The sequence below is a fragment of the Hypomesus nipponensis genome, chromosome 17, assembly GCF_054491055.1.
Source record: "Hypomesus nipponensis isolate SF chromosome 17, ASM5449105v1, whole genome shotgun sequence".
Lineage (NCBI taxonomy): Eukaryota > Metazoa > Chordata > Actinopteri > Osmeriformes > Osmeridae > Hypomesus > Hypomesus nipponensis.
The window spans coordinates 13,598,859-13,614,614 of record NC_140377.1 but is presented as its reverse complement, the minus strand read 5'-3'; the positions used below and the strand labels follow the sequence as shown (position 1 = coordinate 13,614,614).

Sequence of the window (15,756 nt, the reverse complement as noted above, 5' to 3'; positions counted from 1 at the left end):
AGTTTTGAAAAGCTGTCCACTGTAGTGACCACTATGCGTGAAAGGGTTAGGTAAGTAAAGGAAAGTAGAAAAATATCAAAACGTTTTGCGATAAGTAGCCTATGCCTACAACAATGTGTAAAGTTACTGTAATAAGCTAGGTTTGAGTGAACATTATGCTACAGAGCTAGCGCAAAGGGACCCCAACCGGCTAGGCTAGGTCGACACTCGTCAGACATTTTACAAAAATGTAGCTACTAAGTAGAGCAAAATAAACATACACTATACATGTTATAGTGGTTCAGATGGCTGAGCGGTTAGGGAGTTGGGCTATTAATCAGAAGGTTGTTGGTTTGATTCCTGGCCATGCTAAATGACGTTGTGTCCTTGGGCAAGGCACTTCACCCTACTTGCCTCGGGTGAATGTCCCTGTACTTACTGTAAGTCGCTCTGGATAAGAGCGTCTGCTAAATGACTAAATGTAAATGTTATGTCAAAGTGTTGTATTGTAATTAGTAACCTAGGCCTACATACACATAGTCTCATACATTCTGGTTTAACAGTTATATGTCTGATTTTTTTTCTTCTAATTTCGGCAGTTAGCCACTGTAACCATGGCAGTCAAGACAGACAGAGGGCGGCGGAGACCAATGGAAGACGCAGAACTGTAGGCAAAGCTGTATATTTATGTTTCTCTGTTCCGTTGATCTCTCTGTTTTGTGTTGGAGTTTTTTTAAGAGCTTAATGACATCAACATCCAGTCTGATAATAAAAGATTGTTAACTTGAATTGTGTCTCTTCATTATATTACCCACACACAGAAAATCGAGGTTGAATCAAGTAGCTTGCTACTGCTAATAGCCCTGTATGTTCATTTGCTAAGTGACATTTCAGATAGATAGTGAAATATTTGCTGTCTGAGAGATCCAAACTAAATAAGTCACCTTATTGAACGAAATTAAAAAGAGTGAAAGAGTTCACAGTAGGGATAGGCATAATTAATCGACGATCGATTATCGATCATTAAGAATTTCGTCGATTACATTATTTGTTCATCGATAAAACTAATGTGTTCCGTTACGTAGTGTGTCTTGAAGGAATGCAATGGATTTTGCTATGTGGCAAGATTTAAACATTTCACCAAACGAAGACAATGTTTGGAGAAAAAAAACGCTAAAAGCCTACTCAGTTACCGGCGAGTTTCCATGTATTTCAAAAGTAAACATGAAGAGGTCACGGCGAAGTGTAGCGTGAGAACATTTTGACTTAAAAATTACTTTGTTCACTGCCAACATATGGAACGCCGAGTTAGTCAAAATTAAATCAATAAATAAATAGTTAAATGAATAGATAAATACATACATAAATAAGTACGGCTATGAAATAAAAAGAGATATTAAAAAAAAGATGGTAATAAATATATAAATATAACATTATATAATTATATAGCTGAATCAATTTACCGACATCAATAAATAAATACATTTATTTATTTAAAAATGAAGTTTTTGTAAAGACAACATGTATTTAATTCATGGGACTTTTATTTCCTAATGCCACATTTATTTATTTTTTGAGACTTTTACGCACCACATTTTTTTCCACATGTATTTCCACACCACATTTATTTCCACTCCACATTTCTTTCAGTGCTGTATTTATTTCACATCTCACATGCAAACGAGAGGGGCGTGGTTATCGTCAGACCAACGCAGCAGATAGCTATGCTACCTGTATGGGGGTGACAGTGGCATCGCACTGCCGAAAAGCATACAATGTAGACAAGCTTTGCCCATAATGTCTGTGTCGTCTCTGCCTTTGTATGGGAGTGATGGCGGTGACTTAGTAGCCTACGTGTGGGGACTTGATCTTTGATAGCTATGAGGTTGCGCTGAAGTTACCTTTATAAACATGGCTTTCGCTCGTGTGACGTGGAACTCGTCTGCAAAGCTAACAATCACTGCCAACACTATGTCTTCCTAGGTGGTATGTTGGCTGTCACCGGTCTCGAAGTCGGCAACTGTAGGCCAAGTGGCTGGCTATCCGGCTAGCTAGCTGACAAAATAATAAAAGGACGACATCAGTGTGGCCATTTCAGCTAGAGCTAGCTACTGTAGAGCTAGTAGTGTTGTGCTGTATTGGCACATATGAACAGCCAAACCCGTTTTGTCACTGAATGGTCATTAAAACGAGTCCAGTGGTAGTGGTTTGATTTAATATTGAATAATTCCATAAACCTGTACCTAATATCTGGGTTTGGTTATTGTGTACCGTGTTGAATGGGTCTTGGTCTTGACACGTCTTGGTTAGTTGCAACTTTAAATTGCCAATAATAACAAAGCGTTAAGAAACTTGACTTGAAGCAGTAGCCTACTGTAAATCCAAAGGTATGGGTAATGTCTGGAATGGTCTGGCTTCACTTCAGGTCTCGTCTCACTAAATGGTAATGCATGGCATAATGGTGAGGCTAGATCGTTATAATCAGGTGCCTTATCGACCTAGTTATCCACATAATAGCAGAGCGATGTAGCGGTGGTGGCAGTGATTGTCTTCTTTGTTGCTAGCTGTGTTAGCTAACATTACCTGGCACTTATCACCCCCCGCTACCTGTACATCTTGCACACGAACAGTGCTCGATAAGTCTCAAACTATTTAAGACTTCAATATCTATGTTCTGTAGAGCACTTATCCGCCCAAGTACCTCTACAAAATCTACTATTTGTGCCAAAATAATATATCCTGACAAGCCATGCCGTTCGGCAGTGCGATTCCACTGTCACCCCCATACAGGTAGCATAGCTATCTGCTGCGTTGGTCTGACGATAACCACGCCCCTCTCGTTTGCATGTGAGATTTGAAATAAATACAGCACAGAAATAAATGTAGTGTGGAAATAAATGTGGCGTGGAAATAAATGTGGCGTTTAAAGTCCCATGAAATAAATAAATGTTGTCTTTACAAAAACGTCATTTTGAAATAAATAAATGTATTTATTTATTGATGTCGGTAAATGGATTCAGCTATGTAATTATATAATGCTATATTTATTGCCATCTTGCATATGGCATATTGCCATATTGCCATGTATGTATTTATCTATTTATTTACCTATTTATTTATTGATTTAATTTTGACTAACTCGGCGTTCCATACCAACACTGCAAAGCTGAGTATAAATACAACTCCTCCACGACTCAAATGATGTACCACTTGAAGAACGTACATCCGACTTTGGTTAGTGGCGGTGCATCCTGCTCTCGGTGTTAGCACGGAGGAGCTGCGATGCACAACGAGCAGAGAAAATTACCCAAAGGATCTGCAAGTCCATCGAGATGGATATGCTACCCTTGAGTATTATTGAGGGCGAAGGTTTTTATGAAGCTTTGTTAATTAGCCGGAAAAAAACGAGGGTCAGTTGTGTTTGAGCACCGGCTTCTAGCTGTCGGCTCCGCTTCTAGGATAAGAAATTGTTGTTCTTCTTGTAATACAAATCTCAATGCGGAAAAACGTTGTGTTTTTTCTATTTTCACTGCATTTTGATATAGCCTATAAATAGTGAATATTAATATAAAAATGTTAATGATTAATTGAAAATCGATCGTTAATTCTCCCGACGATCGATTAAGACAATTTAATCGAATGCCCATCCCTAGTTCACAGACACCAGAATGAATGCGTTCACAGTATAGTTCATCAGGCAGTAATACGGTACGTTCAGTTCACATTCACCAAAATTATGAACAAGTTCATGAACTTCCGTTCAATTAACGTATTCAGTCGCAACACTGGATTCCACCCCTACTGGAGTCAGGTGGCTGAGCGGTTAGGGAATCGGGCTAGTCATCTGAAGGTCTCCAGTTCGATGCGCCAAATGACGTTGTGTCCTTGGGCAAGGCACTTCACCCTACTTGCCTCGGGGGGAATGTCCCTGTACTTACTGTAAGTCGCTCTGGATAAGAGCGTCTACTAAATGATTAAATGTAAATGTAAATAAATAAATGTACAGTTAAGAGGAAATATCTGTAGAACGGCCGGTACAGTTTTGATTAATCGTTCAGACATCGTCTGAAGATCGGTTTCGATCAATTGCCGACGTCTTGGCGACGTCTTGCCAATGTCCCATGATGTCCATACGAAGTCGGCCCGATATATATTTTATACGTCGGCCCGACGTATGTGTGCTATCTGGGACCCTATTCGGAGACCTTAAAGAACAGTGTGAAATACCCCAAAAAACCCAGTCAATCACCCCTTTAACAAAAAATATTTATATCTCTATCTGTCTACAATACCGCTCTCGGCCTCTACGCAACTTCGGTGCTCTCACGCTTACCAGGCATAGACAGTAGAAGAAAACACGAGCAGCGATTGACTGGTTGGGCAACCCTGGATACCGGATGCTTCATGGTGTTTTTCGCCTGGAAGTCTCTAGAAATCTGGCACCTTATTAAACGAAATTAAAAAGAGTGAAAGAGTTCACAGACACCAGAATGAACGCGTTCACAGCATCGTTCATCAGTAAAACAGTACGTTCAGTTCACATTCACCAAAATTATGAACAAGTTCATGAACTTCCGTTCAACGAACGCGTTCAGGCGCAACATTCAACCCCTACTGGAGAGAGTTGTGGGAGACGACGATGATTGGTCAAAGTTGCGTGAAAATTGCGGTGATAGATAAAAATGTCAACGTCGCACTGAATTCGCGGGGAATAGTTGAATTTGCGTGAATTGGTGCGATGGCAATGTTGCGAAATCCTGGAGGGTCTGGTAAGTAGTGATGGGGGAAACGAAGCTTTTCGAAGCAACAAGCTATTTGACACAATTGTCTCTAAAAATTATCGCTTTTTCGAAGCGTTCAATACATCTTCTCCATAGGGACATCTGCTGGTCAGTTTATAGTATGGCGACTGTATCGAGCGATGGAAGGAATCAAGTGACGTCAAGTCCTCGAGACGTCAGTCTCATAATCGTCATTGACAACTTGATAAATAAAGGTTATGTGACAAATGTTTCCATTTGCAAGTGTCAAAAATATGTTATCATATATCTTGTTGTATTATAAACAACGTAACGTCTATACTACTTTATGTTTATGATATTTATTTTTAGGTTCTTATTACATTAATTACACATAAAGTTTAACTGAGTATGGCCTCGTGGTAAGAGCGCAACCCCTCGCTCAGACGTAGTGAGATCGCATCCCCAGCTTCCCGTTTTAGTAGAAGTATATGCTAATAGAATATATTACTATATGACAATGTAAGCTAGCGGTTAAGTTTTGGTACATGCTTTTGCAACCGGGAAAGGGATGGCCACATTTGAAGGCTGGTAAAACTAGAGAAAGATGTAGGCTATGTGCTTGTGTACACCTACTATCTCATATCTGTATCTATCTCTGTCTATCTAGCTCTGGCAATCTATCTGTATTTGGTTCTGTCAATGAATGTAGTGTCCGTAAATAGGCCTGTCTCCTCTTTATAACCTACGAATATTAGTGATGTCTGATGTCTTGTAAGCGTTTGAATAAAACGCCGTTTGTCTCAGCTGCTCGTGTGACGTCCGATGCTTCGGACGTCACTTCGACACTTCGACTCTGATCACGTGGTTTTTGCCCATTTGAAGCCACGCTCGACACGTTTGTATCGGTACAAATTGTTTCGAAAGGTCGATACCGCTTCATGAGCACGGTATCGAGCGTAACATCACTACTGGTAAGACAAGACAGCAAAGAAGTCCTGTCTTTCTTATTCTGCGTCTTTGCTTTCAATGTCATCAAAAGACGAGTCACACAAACTATAAGTTTAAAACAGTAGCCTATATTACATGACGCTCTAATGTCAAAATATGTGAATTGTACATGATGGCCTTTGTTAGGCACTTCACCAGTAGGTCTAATCCCAGAATGTAAACATGAGGGGTGGATGTAAGTGGTTGTTACAAATGTTAGGGATCAGATTAAGAATACCATGCAGTTCTAAATTAAGATTTGGTATTTCCAGTGGTGATGCTAAAATTCTAAACAGATAACACTTAAAGACATTTAACACTTGATCAATTACCTGCAGATTCACCAGTGTTGATCCAATCGGGGTTAGCAATACTAGCGATTGCAAAGATATCCGCAGCCAGAAAGAGACATCCTGATATAATCGTTAATTTATCCATTTCTTTTGTTTGATTCTTGTTTAAAGGTTATATATATATCGAGAACGTGATGCGGTGGAAACAGGTGCAATCCCGCGACCTTCAGTGTTTAGATATCAGATTGTTATCAGTCTACCTCACCCCCATCAAAGGCGATTGTTGTAGAGATTCTGTCATTTTGTCGGTACGTTGCCGCAAAGAGGCTTTCCCACCAACAGAACAACCCCCCCCCCCTCCCCCCTCCCCCCGCTCATGTGTATAGTTGAAAGACGTCATGCGAAAATAAAGCACTTCGTCTCCAAACCTTGCCGTTTTACCCGAATCTTCCTCAGATAGAGCAAAAGGAGCTCGCGCAATGTAAAGGCCCAAGACTCCAACCGCTTGTGTCCTCTCTCGGATCCGCTCAGTAGCAACAGCATTTGGTAATTAGCAGGCTATTTCTCACGTTCGGACTCGATGTTCCGAACAGCGGAAGGGGGGCTTAATGCCCGAATGTGTCCCTTTAAAGCATTTCGTATGTGAAAGTCAAACAACCGTGCAACCAAAAAACGGATCTATTCCCTTAACGATATCCTTGTAAATGAAGCTCTAATGTCACCAGTCATGAAAACGAGAACCAATCCTCCTCTTGCTTATTCATTCCCCCATCCTTCATCCATAGCATCTGTAGAGTCCACTACAAAGCTAACCTACTCGCTCTCCATGCCAAATATAAAACCGCTGTATAAATGCAAATATTACATATCTAGAACAATAACGATGGGATGTTGCAAGTCTAACTATCCTCCCATTCGCTTGCTAGTCCCCCCGCCCCCACCCACCCCCATCGCAGTTAACGACATAAAGCTGACACCCCCACGCAGTGTTCTACAGATACAACACCCCTCCTTGCAGCCCTCACACATTAGGTGGGTTCGACTTCATGCAGCGCCGGCGTCGCCTGCAGCCCGGCTGACTTGAAGCAGCCAATGGGATTCTCAGCTTCAAGGCAGCCGGCTGTCGGCGCCACCGGTGCTGCATGAATTCGAACACACCTATTGGCGTTTATGAGGCATCCGCTGTCGTATCGCGAGATATATTCACAAGGGTGGCAGACTACCGTGGCACTCCAGGCATTGTGGGCATCGATTCATAACTATTCCAAGAATAAATCTTTGAATGATGAAAAACACAACTGTGAAGGCATACTTTTTATTTCCAAAGGTTCTCATGATTCCACCCGAAGACAGACCAGAATGATTACCTTTTCATTCAGCTACCTAATGTAAATTACGTTTCTTTTCATACATGAGTGGCATGGCTACTATTTGTAGTGTTAGTAATTATCAGCAAGATCTTGCACGTTTTTTTTTTTTACTTTGGAACTCAGAGGGATGATTAAATGGCAATATGCCGGGGTACAGATTTAGTCCACACTTCAAATCCTTGTCAAACATTCAGCCGTCGGCTAGTGTATTTATTTGACAGATTTGTCACGTGGTTACATATTATTTAAATTAAGCTACCAGCAGTGTAATATGGAAGCAAATCGTGACCAAAATTCAAATGAAAATGCATGAAATTTAATTTTCAAAATATGCCCCAGCAAATAGATACCAAAATTCGATTTGAAATGTAAAATTCGAAAATGATTGCGGGCAGAACACGAAAACGAAAATGCATTTCCAGAAATGCGTTTTCATTTTAAGAACGTGGCTGCAAAATCGTGACCACAATTCAAATTCAAATGCATTTCCAGAAATGCATTTTCGTTTTCGTGTTCTGCCCGCAAAGAACTGCCCATAATTCGAAAACGAAAATGCATTCTGCGCGGCGCAGCAGAGTGACGTCAGTAGCCTCTCTTCTTCAGCTCCCTGCTGACCGAGCTACCCATCTTGTTCGGTAGGGGGCGGTGTGCACATACGCATTGCATTACATGACAACATTTGCCTAGAAATTGACTGAATTGCCGGGTCTTTAGAGTACGCATCACAGATCATGGCGCTCCCTCAAATTGTGCATACACTGATAGAATTAGCTGAGCTGGTAGAAACTAATAATATATCTGAGTCTGATGCCCGTGACCAAGTAGAACAAACTGAGTTGCTAGTTGCTTGAGGAAGACCCAGATCGTCTGGGATAGCACACATACTTTTTGCCGACGTCGGCCCGATGTGTATAAGATACGTCGGCAAGATGTAGTATGGAGATAGTTGGTATTTGATCGAAACTGACTTCCAGATGATGTGTGGACGATGAATCAAATCACACCCGGCCGCACTACAGATATATTCTGATAGATAACTCCTTATATGCTGTTAAATAGGCTATGTCCGATCTCTCAGAAAGAAAATATTTCACTAACCATAACCGATATGAAATGTCACTTGGCAAATGAAGATAGCCTATAGGCTGAACATTGACTTTGATAGGAATAAGGAGACAATGAAAAATATGCTTGACCATCCAAAATTGGCTATTAGCAATACAGTAGGCTACTTGATTCAACCTGGATTTTCTGTGTGGGTATTATAATTAAGAGACACAATTTAAGTTCATGATTTTAAATCAGGCTGGATGTTGATGGCATCAAGCTCTTAAAAGAACTCCAACACAGAAAAGAAAACAACGAAACATAAATATATAGGCTATAGCTTTGCCAGTTGTTCCACGTCTTCCATCGGTCTCCGCCGCCCTCCGAGTCTGTCTCGACTCACTTGGTAACAGTAACTGCCGATTTTGGCAAAGGAGAAGACAAGTGTTTACAAGTTTCATAAGCACTTGCTCAATACTGTTCCTCCAATGAGCAACGGAGCTTTTGTTCTGAGGTAAAGTTCGGTCGTTCTGAAATCGTCTGCTTTTCCCTAAAGCAAGCTGTTTCACCCTTGGCCTATTTCAGACAAAATCTGAATTTCCGCAATCTGAATCTGAATTTCAGCAATCTGAATTTCAAGAATCAGAATTTCAGCAATCTGAATTTCAAGAATCTGAATTTCAAGAATCTGAATTTCAAGAATCTGAATTTTTGAAATGTGTATTTTTGGATCAAATAATTCCGTGTAATTAAATTCGGCATACAAATAATTCAGATATTATATATTAAACAGCAAAATATTTCAGTTTTATGAAATTCGACACACAAATATTTCTTAACTTTCATATTCAAATTCAGATACCTTTGTCAGTTTGAGCCCCATACACTTTGTACATCTTTACTGTATCTCCCCCACACATAGCATTTCACTCCACTCACTTTCTTCCAACGTCAGAACCACACACCCCTGTCACAATAAAAGCACACAAGAAAATACCTTACAAGTATCTGCACAATTAGAGGGAGCGCCATAATCTGTGATGCGTCCTCTAAAAACTCGGCAATTCAGTCAATTTGCCGGCAAATGTTGTCATGTAATGCAATGCGTATGTGCACACCGCCCCCTACCGAACAAGATGGGTAGCTCGGTCCGCAGGGAGCTGAAGAAGAGAGGCTACTGACGTCACTCTGCTGCGCAGCTCAGAATGCATTTTCGTTTTCGAATTACGGGCAGTTCTTTGCGGGCAGAACACAAAAACGAAAATGCATTTCTGGAAATGAACTTGAATTTGAATTGTGGTCACGATTTTGCAGCCACGTTCTTAAAATGAAAACGCATTTCTGGAAATGCGTTTTCATTTTCGAATTTTACATTTCAAATCGAATTTTGGTATCTATTTGCTGGGGCATATTTAGAAAATTAATTTTCAAATGTCTTTTTCGTTTTCATTTTAATTAAGTGAAAGAATGAGCAGTCTTAAAGAAGAAAATCAAAATGCAAATAGAATGATTGACTACTCATTTTATTTATGAGTCAAATAATGCAGCCACATTCTTAAAATGAAAAAGCATTTCTGGAAATGCATTTTCATTTGAATTTTGGTCACGATTTGCTTCCATAGTGTAATACCTGCATGCATGTTGCTTTTAAATGTGTCAAGTCTCCTATAATAACAGATTAGTCTTTGCATTGTCGCCTCCTGTTGGTCATGACTGTACTAACATGCAATGTAAATTTGAACTAATACCATTACCATTGATAACCTTATATATTTTAATGAATTTACATCAGGTATACAGTGAAATGGACAGAAAAACATTATTATTACTCCAGATCCCTGTTTACGGTTATTTGTGAACAACTTTAACGATTGCTACCAGAGGATTATCATTTGCAGAGGGAGGACATGGGTTAGGGGAACATCCTCCTTTTCTTCGGTAAGCAGCTAGGCACAACATTCCCATGTTCAAATGTTAAATAAAGGTGTATTAGTTGTTGTAGTTAAATCATATTTCATAATTCATCAATGAAGGGTGTGTTAAAGAGGTGTCCACTGGCTGCCATGGTTTTATTGCTGTCCACAAACTTTTTTGCAGCCTGGAAGACAAGAAAAAGGAAGAACGAAAATAAATTCACTTTAACCTCATATCTACATAAAAGACCATGATAAAACAAATATGAACTTAACACGGACCAGTGACAGATACAATTTTACCAGGAGTGAAGATATTGGGGCCATTTGAAGTGAAACAATTTGACTGACTGTTGGTATGCTGTCAGAAATATTAATTTATCAAGCATTGCACAGTCAGTCGGTGAACAAGTTTAAGAAAGCTTTATTGCTTGCAGCCGGCCCACAAGGAGACAAAAACATCACACGCCTTTGTGCTACAAAGTTGTGCTAGCAAGCTATTAAAACAGAACCGCTCAACTGTTATTGGCTAATACAAAGGCATGCATGGGGCTCTTCTTTCATTGGCTCCCTTGCATAAACCTGGCGCACGTGTGCGTATCTGAGTGTGGGCGCTCTCTGACTCCTAAGTTTGACCATATGATTAACTCTTTTATGGCCTCTCCAATAAGATAGTGGTCAAACCCAGGGAATCATTCTTATAGGATAACAGTTACATATTTAACTTTTCCGACATAATGGCTACTCACATTGACCACATCAGTGTGGTTGACTGTGTCAATGCACTGTGTGATGTTCTCTGGTGCCTGGTAGGCCCCGCTGGCCAGGACCTGAGCCCCCAGCTCCTCCAGCACACATGCTGAACTCTCCATGGACATCAGATACTCTGCTTTCACCTGGTTCCTAAGGGCAAGGGGTGACACACATGCCAGGGGTAGGCATGGGCTGGTTTCAGATTTTGATGGTATGACAACCTTGATAAACAATACCACGGTATCACAATTACATCTCAAAAATATTTTTGTTGAAAACAATATATTTTATTTTAAAAAAACATTAAATGGTTTGAACAGCAGTAAACATAACATTTAACAACATTAAATTGTTCAGTGTTTCCTCTAGGATTTTTTTTAGCAGTGGGGGCAGGTCTGTCCGAACCCCCCGCCCCGGCCAAAACAAAGTGCTAATCCTATATTTCGGAACAGGTTCATGTAGTAGTCTAATAGCTAATGTAATATTGCACATATTTTCGTCCTATTTCCCCTAAAGAAATAAATATTGCCTACTTTAAGACACCTTACACTCAAAGTATGTTGTAAATGGCATAAATGCTGCCAATGAATAATTGACGTAACAACTTATTGTAAATGGTCAGTGGCCTAGCCTATCGATTAAAGTAGGTCACTCGGAAGCATGTACACCGTCTGCTTCATTTTATTTTGATAGGCTAAGCATTCTGTAGCAAATAACAATATACCCACTATTTATTAATTAAAACGACTTCAGAATAATGCACCTAAAATACAAACGTGAGCAACGGCAACGTGAGCAACGGCAACGTGAGCAACGGCGAGCAGGGGAAGATTACAAACATAAAATCACCAGTTAGCTTAATTTAAATATGCAAGAACTATAGACAAATACAATAACAGGCTTAACCCTTGTGTTCTCCTCGGGTCATTCTGACCCATCAGTCATTGTGACCCACCGTTGTTTGCGACAACTTTACCGCATACAAAACAAAGTGAAGCATTTTCTTTTAACCGTTGGGCTGTCTCAGACCCCCCACATTGCGAAGGTTAAAATAACATTATTTCTATTTGCTTTTGTATTGGGTAAAATTGGGTAAACACAACGATGGTTTGTTATGAACCTTTTGGTCATGTGACCCGAAGGCAGCACAAGGGTTAAATTAACTGACAACATAAGTTATAAGACTTACAGTTCTCAAGGACGCACACACGCAATCTCAACTGCGCTGTGAAGCGCGTGTCCGTGCCATTCTCCGACATGCACTCTAACAATCACGGCAGATAGATGGCCAAAAATTTTGTACAGCCCTATTTCTGATACAGTGGCGGCAGAAATTTAGCCGTGGCGGGCCGCCAACATAGCGGAAACACTATCAATTCTATTTATTCATTTTTACTAAAAAGAACAATGCATAAATATTGTTTTAATTTAACTTATACACACACAGACGGTGGAAGACTTAAATGTATATACATGAAGCCAGCTAAATGTAGGCCCTAATTTTCTTTTACTAAATCGCAGAAATGAAGTAGCCGGGCTCTCAAGTTTATGTTTCTTATTATTTGTTTAACTCTGTATAACTCAAGACAACTATAAACTCTGCAGAAATCTGCTCTTCACAGCGTGAGAAATGGTTGAAATATGTGAGTCTCACAGCAAATAAGTGAGATTTGAGAAACTTGTAGTAGGCCTATCTGCTCTTCCCCAGAAAAAATATTTTTCTATGGCTCTGGTGTAATGTGAAACTAGATAGTTACATTTTATATTTATTCATGTAGCTGATGCTTTTATCCAAAGCAACTTACTTTTTGCTTTACAAAAAGTGCATAGGTCAATGATCATAAACGAGATAACCCCCAAAAACATTGCGGGAAGCCAAAACATGAGCATACATTGTGATATGCAACCAAGTGCCAATGGGAAGAAACATAAGAGCAAGTAGTTAAACAAGTTACAAATTAAACAACATGAACCTCAAAAGTGCAAGAGTGTACCTGTAGGAACGCAAGCAACAATAATATAATTTACAGCGAGTACAAGGAGTTAACTCGGTTACAACTAACCAACAAGTGCAACAAGTCCCTCGGTAAGTGTCTTTGTGTTCCTGGAGGAAATAAACTAACATCCGATCCAACAAATCTTTCCAAAGTACTGTTGTACTCCTGGAACAAGTGCGTCTTGAGCCTTTTCTTGAAGGTAGGGAGACAGTCAGTATCTCTGATGGAGGTGGGGAGGTGATTCCACCATTGGGGGGCCAGACAGGAGAAGATCTTGGGTTGGGAGCGGGCATACCTGTCAACATTGGAGTACCAAAATCCGGGAGATTTTTTTGTTGTTGCTGATTAGACATTAAATTCCTCCGTCCATGTAGCCTACTGTCAGGGACGGACTGGGAGTAAAAATAGGCCCTGGACTTTGATCCAGACCGGCCCTAATGCTTAATGGCTTAATGCGAGTGTGCATAGCGAGCGAGCACATTTTTTGTGGCTGATTTGAGCGAAAACGTTTTTGAGGCTTTATGTAAAACAAACAAACATAGCCGCCTTTTCAATTGGTAAAACATTGTCCAGTGAAGGTAATTACATTTAAGTTTCTTGGCCTGGTTTTCCATCTTTATATTGTCTCTACTAGCTAGCTTTCTATATGTCAGTGTCACTGCTGTGTGCATAGACATTCATTTGGAATAGACCAACTGTCCGGGGGGAAAGGGGGGGCCGGCCAACCGTGTTGCTGGCCAACCGTGTCGCTCAATCTTCTGCCGAAATTTTTATCAGTTGTAAAAAAATATATAAGGCAAGCGAATTATAAGTCATCCAGAAGTGCTTCGGCCCATCGGGAATTCTCCAGGTGCTCCCAATGGCCAGTCCGCTACTGTGTAGCCTACTGTTAATTTGCAGCTATATATATATTTTTTTTTTTTTCTGTAGCACCACCTGAGACTGTTGCCATTTCTACAAGTGATTCTGTATCAAAAATCAACCATGTTTTTTCAAATTCTCCCGCCTACCTGCGGAGATATCAACAGCGCAACTGGGTTGTAGGTTGCGGCAGAGAATGTAGTTAATATAGACGGGCTCTGGTTGCGGTTACAAATGGGTTGAAAATTGTATGATAGCCTATGTAGTAGGTGAGTAGGATGCGTTTCATACAAGATCTGGCAACTGGACAGCATTGAAATTATATATTGATGTGAATATTTATATAATGAGGTTTGGCCATACAAATTACGGGAGTTTCACGGGAGAAATTACAAAACGGGAGGGGGGCAGGAGATGGGTGTGAAATACGGGAGACTCCCGGCGAAAACGGGAGTGTTGACAGGTATGGGAGTGGGTGCTCGAGAGTTGGGACCACCAGACGGTTGTCAAAAGGAGACCGTATGTAGCGGGTGGGGGTGTAAGGCTGGATTAGAGACTGGATGTAGGCAGGTGCAGTCCCGTTCACCGGAAGGTCAGTACCAGAGTCTTGAATCTGATACGGGCTGGGATGGGTGGCCAGTGAAGGGAGATGAGGAGCAGAGTGACATGGGAGCGTCTGGGTGCGTTGAAGACCAGGCTGGCTGCTGCGTTCTGAATCCTCTGGAGAGGGCGGGTTGCGCATGAGAGCTTGTCATCATCCATGGTAACCACTCTTAAACACGTACAAGTTGTATTTCCTTCATCCATGGCCTTTTTCGGTACCAGAAAAATTCCCATACTGCAGGGAAAAGTTCCAGGGGTGCCCCTCCTTCGGCTATTCTATACACCTGGTAGTGAGGCTATTCTATACATCTTCTCGCTGCATAAAACCTGAGGGATTCCTTCACACAGTCTTTGATGATACCAAAATAAATAAATAACAGCTCATACCACAGCAACAGTATAACAGAAAATTAGAGAGGTATTGAAACCGTGATTTTTTCAAATCGCGGTATACCTTGAAACCGGCCGATGCCTAGCCAGGTGTCAGAGGTGTATACCACAGTGATACCATACCATCACTTGAGTCAGTGATTATTAGGGCTGTCAAAGTTAGCACAAATTACTTTTAAGTAGGGATGCACCGATATGAACATTTTGGCAGATACCAATAACTATATTTGGAAGCCAATAACTGATACATGCCGATAAATACAAAGCGTGGTCTGATTACAAAAACAAAAGGCAAACCAATACAGTGGACAAGTGCTTTTATTAAAACCTTAACTGCATAAAACATCTAGATCTTTACATTACCAAAAGGATCAGATTTCTTAAAGGTCCCATGACAACCTTTAAGAAGTTATTTAACATTAATAAGTTTCCCCAGCCTGCGTTTGGTCCCCCAGTGGCTAGAAATGTTGATAGGTGTAAACCAAGCCCTGGGTATTCTTCTCTGCCTTTGAGAAAATGAAAGCTCAAATGCTCGGTTTTGAAAATCCTCTCCTTGTGTCGTCATAAAGGAGGAAGGTTACCTCCCCTTTCTCTGCTTTGCTCGCCCAAAGAATCTGTCCCACCCATGAGATACTGAGCTACAACCGTGCGAGTGCGATATTGTTTTTTCCTCCAGAGACATCATGGCTTGCAAACTAACAAAGCATAACAGTTGCTCACTGTTTGGATGTACAAATAAAAACAAGTCTTTTTTTATTTCCTTCATCCGAGCCTCTGAAGAACCAGTGTCTTAATTTGATTTTCTTTGGAAATGTGCCGAC

At 40.7% G+C, this 15,756-nt stretch overlaps 2 protein-coding genes across 5 annotated transcripts in view; both read right to left on the bottom strand.

The window, feature by feature from the left end:
* Positions 1 to 6,328, bottom strand: part of mosmoa (modulator of smoothened a) — a 40,503-nt gene extending 34,175 nt beyond the window's left edge. Inside the window, exon 1 of the mRNA XM_084676616.1 lies at positions 6,041 to 6,328. Coding sequence (XP_084532742.1) covers positions 6,041 to 6,146 — 106 coding nt within the window. The 5' untranslated portion in view covers positions 6,147 to 6,328. The remainder of the gene's footprint in view (positions 1 to 6,040) is intronic.
* A 3,850-nt stretch (positions 6,329 to 10,178) lies between these two features.
* The window catches only part of uqcrc2a (ubiquinol-cytochrome c reductase core protein 2a), a 42,694-nt gene continuing 37,116 nt past the window's right edge, over positions 10,179 to 15,756 (bottom strand). For all 4 annotated transcript variants that reach the window (XM_084676705.1, XM_084676708.1, XM_084676706.1 and 1 more), the window contains 2 exons: positions 11,081 to 11,234; positions 10,179 to 10,516 (listed from right to left, as the gene is read on the bottom strand). In XM_084676705.1, coding sequence (XP_084532831.1) covers positions 10,433 to 10,516; positions 11,081 to 11,234 — 238 coding nt within the window. In that variant the 3' untranslated portion in view covers positions 10,179 to 10,432. The remainder of the gene's footprint in view (positions 10,517 to 11,080; positions 11,235 to 15,756) is intronic.